The following is an 11869-nucleotide window of genomic DNA, read 5'->3' as shown; positions in this document are numbered from 1 at the left end:
TGTGGTGGGGTGGGGGGGGGGGGTGGGGGGGGGGTGTGGGGGGTGGGGGGTGGGGGGGGGGGTGGGGGTGGTGGGGGGGGGGGGGTGGGGGGGGTGGGTGGGGGGGGGTGGGGGGGGGGGGGGGGGGGGGGGGGGGGGGGGGGGGGGGGGGGGGGGGGGGGGGGGGGGGGGGGGGGGGAAGGGAGGGTGAGAGGAACGGAAGGTAGGGAGGCGACGGAGGGGCTGTAGTTGAGAGGGGGTGGTTGGACGGAGAGGAAGGGTGCCGCGACGTCGTGCGCCGGCAGGATGGGATTTAATCTGTGTCCCGTTTCACGCTCAGCCAAGTGGAACCTTTTTGCCTCACTTTGCGGCATGACTCGCTTTTGCGCTGGTCGTCGCGTAGATTAACGCGAAATTATATATAAAGAATGTGTGCGGACGGCGTGTGCACGGGTCGTCGGTGCCGCTGTGCTACGGACGATTCGCTCTCCTCGCGCGAGACGAGAGAGAAACAAGGAGGAAAGGATAGGAGCGGAGCTAGTAGAGGGAGAGAGAAAGCCTTCTACTTTGTGCGTTCCTCCAGCCGGTTTCTCTTTCGCCGTGTATGTATGCGTCCGAGTCACACCCTCTTTGTAATGAATTAAAACTGGTGAAAAACCAGCGACGGGTTTGTGTCGTCCCACAAAGCGGAGACGACGGCGTGTTCTCGCGGCGACGCGACGCGACGTCGGGATTTCGATGCCCCCAACCGTTTATTTTTACGACACACGAGTTTCACAGTAAAAGCAGCGGCCCCCGCGAGGGGATCGGGCAACCATATCGATGGAACAATCTTGAGTTTTGCTCGATTTCCTAGGTCGTGATTTTCAATATATGTATTTCCGAGGACGTTAGGAGAAAAAAAAACATGTTGATGATTGTTTAAGATAGATTTCTATAGGAGGCTTGGAGAGGATTTCTTAGACCGTGCGTTGTGCCCATCATTAAATTATTTATCGTGCGAGGCAAAGGCAGTTTGATGCGCGAACCGATCGCGTAACAGTAACGGTTTATATGGCAACATCTTGCTGGCATAAAGAAGAATGTGTTCCTTTGCGAGAGATAATCTTCTTTCTCGCTGAATGAAAGAACTCTGTATGATTAGATAGTCGGTAACAGGCACGAATGTTCAGACCCAGTGTTATGTTAGAATATGGCGTGTGATGTGCCAGGAAATGTTTCCCGTGATTTTTGCGTTACACGCATCGAAAAATTGTGCGTGTCGTTTGTAAATACACTTACATACGTGGGTATTCGCGTGGCTGCCGAATGAATATTCATCGAGTGCTCGCAAGGTGAAGCGGGGTTTTCGAAGGATAGCCGTCATTTTAATCGGATCAAGAAAAAAGTCTTAACGTTATGTCGTTATCGTTTCTTTTACGCAGCATGCATAATTGAATAGACATTGCGCCTCCATTCAAAGTCCACCATCGCTTTCAGTGCTGTCATCAAAGTACCCTGTAGAAATGCCTATTATCCATTAACATATCTCCATTTTTTTATGCAAAGTTCTCGTTTGCCTTGCCCCTTAAAGACATACGTTCAGATAGGGTCCCGAGATAACGATTAATAAACTAAGCCTTAGCGATTTTATTTCATGAATCCGTACGATTATGTGTGTGTTTTTTGACGAGTTTCACTTTTGAAAGTTACGTTCGATATAAAGACAACTTTCGATAGCGTGCATATGATGAGAGTTTAAATTTAGCGATATTAAGTACTTTATCAAACGTCTAATTTAGTAACTTCGTCATGATAAACAGCTAGGTGGAGAAAACAGAGAACGATCGATTGCAAATTATCTAAATGCTTAGCCAAGAATGAATTCGTACCGCCACACGACACAGTACTATATACAATGCATTCGTTCAGGTATTAACAGAAATTAGTCGAAAATAATATTTATTTCCTTCAAGTTCCGTGCCTTTACCTTTGAAATTTATCATTAATTCAATTCTACCAGGAACATGCATATAAAAAAACGAGAGAACAGCAAACGAGTACCTTTGTAGCCGTCTTTTGCCAGTTCTTTCAAAAATAAAAAGAAATCGCGATATTTCCGGCATTGTGTTTGCAGTAATATAATATCGCGAAGCGGCAGGGTATTCGAGGAAGGAAAAGTGACAGATAGTTGTAGAGGCGGAAACACGCCCACTTTGAGCGTAAAATAAGCACGAAACGCGTGGAATTTCGGCCCTCTCGTGATGCCGGGGAAAGGCTGATGAGAACGCGTGGTGTGCCTGCGACGTTACACACAAAGTGGTTTCATACGGTGCCGCAGCGCCACGGCAAACCATTCAAATTGCGTTTCAACTATTTCTTGTCGTTTTGCGCCGCGCAAAAGCAGGAGATTAATTAAATTCGTTAATTGCAAGATGCATTTAGCGCGAGCAGCAATGCCAAGTACGGCAGCCGCGCTGTAGTCCCTGCGCCCAGCCGTGTGCACCCCGTAGTCACGGCTGCAAGGTTCGTTCCGCCCTTATTCTTCGCACGCTGTCGGCGTTAGCACGTAAATTTAGAGAAAGGTCGGCGACAAAAGAGCAAAAGGCCCACTTTGCACGTCCACCCCGTTATGTTTCTTCGTGCCCTGTAAAACCATGTAGATTCTTTGGCGGCGGGAACGTTAACGTTAACGTCCTTCGAGGGTGGCGCTTCGTTCAAATCGTTTCGTTTTCCTGCTAATGGCAACGCGAAATAACGTTGTTCTTTCTTGTATTTTACAGCATTCTCTTTTTTAAATTCCTTTTTATTATTTTTCTTTTATTATTTTGTTTTTGAAAATACATCTTGTTCAATGGTGGAAGTACCGCGCGTGAATAGTCTGATCATTTGCAATCGTTTGTCATGTTATTCCTACTGCGTTCCTTCATTTTAGGCCCAATTATATCTTTAAAAAATTATTAATGGTATGCACGATTTGACGCATTCATCGCAACGGTGGTTTATTAAAACGCGCATTCACCGTAATAACACAGAGTTATTATTAAATACAGATTCTTTGGTGGTGGGAATGTTAACGTCCTTCAATGCTAGCCTTTGTCTCCTGTTCTTTTTACCCGTCCTTTTATAAATTCATTTTTACCGTTTTATTTTTGAAAATATATTTTGATAAATCGCCGAGGTACGTGCGCGAATGGCCTGATTATTTGCAGTCGTTTATCTTGTTAAATTTAACAAAAGTCTATTGATTTTTACGAACGCGTGTCATCGAAAAACGAGTTAATTGTGGTTTCGGCTATTTTCATCGATTAACCAATGCAAATATTGCCAGTGTACTCTTTAGTGTTTGGAATTGTACCTCCGCAATTGTAGGCAGTTACAATCGTTCCGACTGTGTTGCGTAACGGAATTAACAATGGCGCTCCTTTTTTTTTTTTAAAATATTCATCGTCTACAATTGACTCGCGTTCTATGCGCATTGTAATTATTAAAAGTCGCGAATATTTGCGTTTATCTTATGCAAATTGTTACACGATTTACAACAAGTTCAACGTTACTGTTATTTGTAGTTCTGCCTTCCATTTTAACGATCACATGGCGTATACGCCATATATTATTCTGGAACAGTACACGTACGAGGATTAACCTTCTGCGGTCCAACTGTATCTTCCAGGCAGTTTCAAGCGCCATGATTCTACGTCTCCAGAAACATTAACTACGGAATAACACGCAGAAGAATACATGCATTTTTGTCTGTGTCATTTTATAATCGAGATATATTCTTACCTTTCCTATATACCATTGCATATCTCTTTTTAGGAAATTTAAATAAGAATATATAAGACATCCATCTGGCTAAAAACTTCTGCACGCTACCGTATTTTAACCACTTTAACCCGTTCCACAGAACGACTATTTAAAAATTTGATGAAAAAAAAAGATATTAATTACCAACGAAACATTAATTTTCGAATCACAGGTATTAAACGTTTATTAGAAATCCTCTTTCATCAATATCAATTCTATTCCTCTCCCCCCCCCCTCCTCTTTCCAAAAAAAACAAAATCCGCTACGCATCGATATTTGGTCGTGTGAAAGGAATTAATTGTTCAGTGGAAAATCGAATTTCTGATCTTCAATCCATGACGTTAGTAGCCGCATTATATCGAGAACTGGATCGACAATGTGGTGATTATCAGTAGCACACGGTTCGTCATCGCCTATGTATGTCCACGACGATGTTGATGACGATGCATGCGGTGCAATCAGACTAATAAGAACGTGGACGATGCGTACGCGTGGATACATATGGGTTGGTGTTTATCCAACCAGACACTCCGGCTAAGTGACAGAATACACATTGCGCGCGTTTTGATTCACAGAGGAGGACTTGATGCACGGGGGTGGTGCGGGTATTGGCGGGGGTTCTATGGTCGGACAGAACTCAATATTTGGGTGCTCGGCTGCAGGACACAGCGGGGTTAACCAGCTTGGCGGTGTTTACGTCAACGGCCGACCATTACCAGACTCGACAAGGCAGAAGATCGTCGAACTGGCCCACAGTGGTGCTAGGCCCTGCGACATCTCGCGCATACTGCAAGTCAGCAATGGATGCGTTTCCAAGATCCTCGGCAGGTCAGTCATGGAGGATCATCGTTCAGGACGAAAGACTTTGAGAAACTTTGATATAACATTCGTATGATTGTCAAAAGATTAAAGTAATTCTGAATTGGCTAGGAATCTTATAATTTCGAAAGAGACTGACTCTTTTTTATTTTGTATTTTATTATTGTCCTCTTTTCTTTATTATAACTTAGATGAATAAATATTTTAATTATTTTTTCAAGAAATTGATTTGCTCTTTAGGTATTACGAGACTGGTTCGATCAAACCACGTGCAATCGGTGGTAGCAAGCCACGCGTAGCGACCACACCAGTGGTGAACAAAATTGCCGACTACAAACGAGAATGCCCGTCGATTTTTGCCTGGGAGATCCGTGATCGACTGCTGCAGGAAGGTGTTTGCAACAACGACAACATTCCAAGCGTAAGTACAAAATATTTGTGGATACAGTGGTTTCGCTTGAAAATATCTTAAGATTCACTTCAAGCATAGCCTGACGCGATTTAAGAAAAAGTCACAGGTCCAAAAAATTTCCGAAATTTTCTAAGGAACCTGTTACAAAATGTCTTACATGAAACTATTACTTAATACATGTAACAATTAATAAGAAATATCATGCAAGTATTTATCTCAACATACAGATTATTCCAAAACATTCAGAAACCTTGAACTATCTCAAATAATCTGGAAATAATATTTCAAATATAACTTCGATGTATCCGCAGAAATCCAAATCAATCTGAGAAACGCTTGCTCGGCATGACCGATAAACAAGTGCAATCAGTGGCAACAGGCTTCAAATTCTTCTTTCCTTTGCTCTTCAAACTCAAAACTCTCGGCTTTGAACCAACTCACGTACAAACACTTGGGCAACTTCATCGAAAGTCATTCCATCGGTGCTCTCAAACGCACCAGCATTCCACTTTTATTCCACTCTCATTCCAACGCGCAATTAGCAAATGACCGTGCACCGCTGCCAATTCCAGCAGAGGAAGAAAAGCGCAATGACTCCGGGGGCAGGAGTCGCGTTCCAAGCGTTTGCGTGGGGAGATCCAGCAACGGGATGCTCATTCGCTTAGACACGGAGTTGCTTTGTATGGTGGCGGCGGTTTATCAGGGTGCGCAGCCGGGTCGGTACTTACCCGTCGGATCTGGCCACTCGACCCTAATCAAAGTCTCGTCAATACGATCGGTTGGGAGGGGTAATCGGTCCATTACGCGGGCCTCGGTATTGTCCACCCTCTGGTCCTGCTAGTCGTTTCCCCTCTTCTTCCCAAGAATCCTCGGTCCGTCTTCCAAACATCCTTCCCACCCTCGCGAATATCGATATTCCATGGTCTTCTCCGCAATCCCCTGAAACAGTGTTTCCCAACCTTCTTTCGCATAATTTCAAATGTAACATTTAACACGTTGGTTATCGCGATAGATAGATCCGCAGTGAATTCTCCGTCATGTTGTGCTGCTCGCGACAGCCAACGTGTTAATTAAATACTAAAAAATATCGGTAGCGACATTCCGAACAAATTGGCGATCTCCTTCTATGATAGTCAGACAAACTGCAACTCCTTGCCTAAATGTAAAAGCAAAAGGACCTTTTGTAGTAAGATAAAGAAAATGCATAGGAGAAAAATATATAATTTTTGGTTTAATATTTAAATGGCACTTCGCGGTACGTTTAAAAGATACGATCCAAAAATTGGGAACCTGAGCTCTGAAACCATTTCTCCTCTTATTCGATGTATCCCCAGCACGTTCGATCTGTCGTGACGAGGAATATTTCGAAAAGTCGTGTCTTTCCTCTAGGAGAGGTCTTCTTTCGAAAAGAACCGCCGTTTCCCTCGACCATCCCCTTACGATTCCGGGTGTCTGTCAGGAATACCGAGGGGGACGGCACGCGTACGAGTCGTTATCCGTCGGCTCGCGAAGGAACCGTTCGTTTCTATCGGTTCTTTGGGAACAGAGCTTTGCCTCGTTCACCTAGTGAAGGGGATGGTGATCAATCAGCGTGGTTACACACAGAGACCCGTTCTCTTCTGCCGATGCTTATCCGACGACAATATTCGGGAAAGGAATCTGGTTCGATCGAACACGCGAAACGTTGTTTCAGCTTTTAATGCTGGGATCGTTATAATGATCACACAGCCTGGTTTTGTAGGTGTAACGTACAGGGTGCTGGCAGAAGAACAGGTTCGTGATGGAATTGTCTGTTGTCTGTCGAATCGTTGACGGTGGAGGGAATATATATTGAGAGTGAGGAAATCTCGATATTGTGTGTGTGTGTGTATGTGTGTTACCATTTTGATCGGTCGATCAGTTTTGTGAAATATTCGAGGAAAATCTCTCTGATCTCGCAGTGGATGTACGATGATAATTGGGAAGAACTGCGAATGATGCTGGAATTCGATCTGGATTTATTCTAGATTGTGTTTTATATCGCATATATGCTACTGATTAATGACGACTAACTCTGAAGAAAATTATTAATATTAAATTATATCGTTGACATTATCCAGCATTCGTTTGAAATATTTTGTTACGTAGCAAGTATACAATTTTTAAGCAACTTGGGATCACTCAGTTTAGAGATTCACGCTGCATAGACATAAAACTATTCTATTGAGTGTTTTTGGCAATTATCGGAATCGCTTAAGATATTATCGGATACTATAAACCATTTCCGATATATCTTAATATGAATAAATATCTCCTTCATGGAATTTTACAAACCGCCAATAGCAAGCCTCGATATCCTCATAAGAAATATTTCATGATAATCGATATTTCCGAAATATTCAGGATAGCGACGTAAAAAGGAAATTTCTTTCTAACATCATTGTTAAACTATCGAACTTTAACATTACTCTCCAATAAAAAGCACAAAATATAACTTATCATGCTTTCTCCTATACTTTTCAACTGTGCATGCTTTACAATTCCATCCATAACCCATAACTTGAAGAATATCTTTAAAACTTCTCTGAATTCTTTCCCATCAGCCAATGCCATTCAATTCCTGAAACCAATTCAAACCAAGCCAAAGCAAAACCTGGGCAACGAGATTGACGAAACGGAATTGGTACTCTCGACAGTTAATAGATCAATAGTCGTTCCAGAGGAATCTTCGATCGGGTTCATCGATGACGACGACGACTGTCTCGTGAAACGGCAACGACGTTAACAGTAATGATAGCAATGACGATGATGGTAGTGGTGGTAGCCGTTGGTTGTTGCGGTGGGTACATATCGTCCGCGGCAATGGGGTGCGACGGGGTTAGTCGCCGACGAGCGGATGGAAGCGGGTAGAATCAGGGTGAATGGGATCAGTTAAGCGTGTTGCACAATTATTCGTGTCCGGTCGCGCGTGTAATGGTCTGCATCGGTGCTGCGGCTGTTGTGCGGCGAGAGCCGAGTGGAGCGGAGCGTAGAACAGCCAGGTTGCTTGGTTTGATGATGGAAAGCCTAGCCTGGCTGCCTCTGAAACTCTCTCTCTACCTTTCTCTCTCTCTGGATGCTGTATGCAGTTAGTTTAGAAACGTCCTTTCCTCTCGTCCTCTCCCGCAGCCATTATTCCGCAGGATTGAGACGAATCTTGCGATACGAACTTTCCACGCTGTCTACTGCTGCGAGTTTACCACCCTCCTTCCTCGTTCGATTGATTCCGGTTAAGGAACACGCGGTTCCGCATTACGTCGAGCTTCGTTCGTTTCGAACTGGTCGATGGATTTGTACAATTTCGTAAGAAACTATTATGTTATAGCATGATGTGCGAGAGAATCTTCCAAGGTGAAATCGATCAAGTTCGCTTTCCATAAATTTCGTAATTTTATGAACTAAGTACATACGTGATTAATATTCAATTTGTGGAAAAAATACAAATAAACGACTTACTTCCATGAAAGTCGATCATACATTCCAAAGTGAATTTAGATAATTGTTTGTGCCGTTATCGTGTTCCTCTGTCTTTCAATATATAGAGTTGATCAGTTGATATGGCTTGTGAATGACTCATGTAGAATTTTATCGAAGTTAAGTGGAATCTTTGATATTGTAAGAAGCGTTTTAACGCGATTCAACCAATGTTCTTAATATAATTTTCCCACTGATGACGTACTTACTTTCCCTCTATAGCACACCCTTAATTTTAACCGATTAAACGACTCTATACGCGTTACACTTGAATTATTTACATGTCACTTAAAGATTCGATTGCCATCGTGTGCGTTAAACGTGTTTCGCTTGTTACAAAGCTAAGATTACTTGTTCCTATCGCCGCGTGCTCCAACATCGATCTCGTCGAGGCGGCAAACAAAAAGCTCGATTGAATTTACCGGCTTTTATTCCACGTAATAACTCGTACTCCTCTCCTATACACACATATATTTGACCTGTACAGCCTTCAGTACATACGCAGAATACTCGAGGCAACAACGTCGTTGGCACCCGACGGCATACAGCCATTATTTCCAGCAGAGGTCTTAAGTCGAGCCACACGCGAGAAGGATCGGCTTTTACTCTCTCTCTCTCTCTCTCTCTCTCTCTCTCTCTCTCTCTCTCTCTCTCTCTCTCTCTCTCTCTCTCTCTCTCTCTCTCTCTCTCTCTCTCTCTCTCTCTCTCTCTCTCTCTCTCTCTCTCTCTCTCTCTCTCTCTCTCTCTCTCTCTCTCTCTCTCTCTCTCTCTCTCTCTCTCTCTCTCTCTCTCTCTCTCTCTCTCTCTCTCTCTCTCTCTCTCTCTCTCTCTCTCTCTCTCTCTCTCTCTCTCTCTCTCTCTCTCTCTCTCTCTCTCTCTCTCTCTCTCTCTCTCTCTCTCTCTCTCTCTCTCTCTCTCTCTCTCTCTCTCTCTCTCTCTCTCTCTCTCTCTCTCTCTCTCTCTCTCTCTCTCTCTCTCTCTCTCTCTCTCTCTCTCTCTCTCTCTCTCTCTCTCTCTCTCTCTCTCTCTCTCTCTCTCTCTCTCTCTCTCTCTCTCTTACCTTTCCTCTCTTTCCTTTTTTCCCCTCTCTCATAGAACCTTTCAGCGAAAGCCTAGTAATTAAGAAGCTCCGCTCGATATCCTCCATCCACATCGAAGCAAGCCAAGGGATCCATGGGAGAAGTGCAGCGCAAAGAGAGAGAGAGGCAGAGGGAGAGAGTTCGGCTATGTTCGACTCGCTGCTTGCTGCACCATCGACGAGTCGATGTTTTGGGGGATGAGGTTGCACAAGGGGCGGTTCGGGGGGTGCAGAACGGGAGAGATTGAGCGCGCGTAGAACACCGAGACTATTATGTGCGAGAGTCGAGAGTACAAGGCTCGCCCCCGTGGCTCGTTATAACTTTAGAGTTAGCCAGTGGTTCGGTCGCGGTACAAGGTGAAGAAGACCGCGTTACCACCGCGCTGGTTAGGGGAGCGAAGAGCCATGGAAACCGTTTTATGTAATAATAATTGGATGGCGGTGTCCTTTCATCTGCTAGTCGCTCCCTCAGCGTGAAGGTCGGCAAAGAGAACGCAAAAGAAAGAGATGATGGGAAGCGGTGAACGAGAGACAACCGATGTAACTATGGAAATGATTGTCGCGAGCGGCTAGCAAAGAACCAGATGAAACTTTCAAAAGTTTCCTCTGCTCTTCTCATCTTTTTCTCTTTTGTTTTGTTTCTTGCTCGAGCTTGCCACTCGCCGCTTTTCTTCGCTCGTCGGACATTAATTCGGCGCCAATTGCATCTCAGTGTTGTGGTTGTAGCGGCACGTGAGCCAACGGAAGGTTTGGATCAGGAGAGACTCATATTATTGTGGTTTGGAGTACCAACGTTGTTTTGCTTTGCTAGGTTCAAAGGTAAACGAACTTCGGACAAAATATTATTGCCGTTATTTGTAATCGTCAACCGTAGTTACATTTGAACTTTTTATAATAATACTGGTCGATACAAATAGATGAACGTGCTCTCTAGGTGAAGCACATAGCCGAATAGCGAGCGTATAGCTGAACAATAGGATTGATTATAACTGGCATACACTATTCCTGTACTTGTACTTACAGTAATTTTAATATAATTAACTATTACAATCTTATCACTCGTCTCTTTAATAAAACAACACGTTTAATAATAAACCACCTCATGGTAATCGATCGAATGATCGTCACTTTGTTATTATGAATGATACTAGGTCCGTTACGCGATTGGATCGATGTGGATTTCGTTATTTTTGTTAGTAACTAATTCATTTATTAATAACGATCGATTGCGTCGAGCATTTTATGGGACAATTTTCCAAAAACTACTAGCATTCGGTAAACCAAAAACCAATCAGTTTTACGATATGACCAAACTTACAGCAAACAAACTACTTTCAATCTGGACCACTGTTACAGTTACGTGTTAGTGTTCTAACAACGATTGGTCCTTGCCGAGCAATCCTCTGTACCAAGCTACGATACTCCCTTGTAAATTAAAAATCAAATGCCACTGCCGAACGATACCACGTAACTTACAACGAACAAACTTTTTTCAACTCCGTGTGCCACCTATCCACCACAATATATTTGCGTTCTACTAATGATTGATTCTGGACAAACAGGCCTCTACGTCAATCTACGATACACTGTTCTACGAAATATTACCGTTCAAAAAAACCAGAAACTGAAAACTCAATTTACTTCCTCTCGCACTGTTTTTATTATCGTTGCATTCTTCACCGTTCATTGCTATTATACTTTACTATCATTGCCAGAAGCCCAATCATCGATACCATTTAATCTGCAACAAGTTCAAAGTTCTTCGAAGCTTTTTTTGCTAGCTGTCGTTACTTCTATCCGCTCGCTTGCTAATAGCAATTAATGTACTATTCGCAGGTGTCGTCCATCAACAGGGTGCTGAGGAACCTGGCCTCGCAGAAGGAGCAACAGGCTGCGGCGGTGCAGGCGCATCAGGGTGCCGAGAGCGTGTACGATAAGCTTCGGATGTTCAATGGGCAGGCTGCAGGCTGGCCACCGGCTTGGTATTCCGCTACGCCCTCTCATCATCCCTTGGCCACTGGAATTCCAACGGCAGCGACCCCCGGCTCTGGCCAGTCGCTGCTGCCCGGCAGCCAGCTTCATGGTCGAGACGATTCTCTGCTCAAACGAAGCGGTGAGTCCCAATTATACGTTAATTGCTAAATGTAACGCACGACATCCCACGTTCCTTGTTCACGTGTCGCTTCGAAGGACTTCATTTCATCTCTTGTCATTGTTTTTAACGCTGCGACTATAACGTGTAAAAGAGCTTGAGGTACGAAACTTGTATAGTTTGACAAAAAAAAAAAAAAAAAAAAAAATTA

At 43.8% G+C, this 11869-nt stretch overlaps 1 protein-coding gene across 4 annotated transcripts in view; it reads left to right on the top strand.

Moving 5' to 3' along the window:
• The window catches only part of LOC100740508 (paired box protein Pax-6), a 56251-nt gene that overhangs the window by 19122 nt on the left and 25260 nt on the right, over positions 1–11869 (top strand). For 3 of the 4 annotated variants that reach the window (XM_033321279.1, XM_033321278.1, XM_003490352.3), the window contains exons 2-4: positions 4341–4593; positions 4825–5005; positions 11403–11679. In XM_033321279.1, coding sequence (XP_033177170.1) covers positions 4352–4593; positions 4825–5005; positions 11403–11679 — 700 coding nt within the window. In that variant the 5' untranslated portion in view covers positions 4341–4351. The remainder of the gene's footprint in view (positions 1–4340; positions 4594–4824; positions 5006–11402; positions 11680–11869) is intronic. The other variant, XM_033321280.1, reaches the window with a different exon arrangement.

The sequence above is a fragment of the Bombus impatiens genome, unplaced genomic scaffold (assembly GCF_000188095.3).
Source record: "Bombus impatiens unplaced genomic scaffold, BIMP_2.2 scf_0418, whole genome shotgun sequence".
Taxonomy (NCBI): domain Eukaryota; kingdom Metazoa; phylum Arthropoda; class Insecta; order Hymenoptera; family Apidae; genus Bombus; species Bombus impatiens.
Note: the sequence above shows the minus strand (reverse complement) of the source record. Positions and strands in the feature narration are given on the sequence as shown.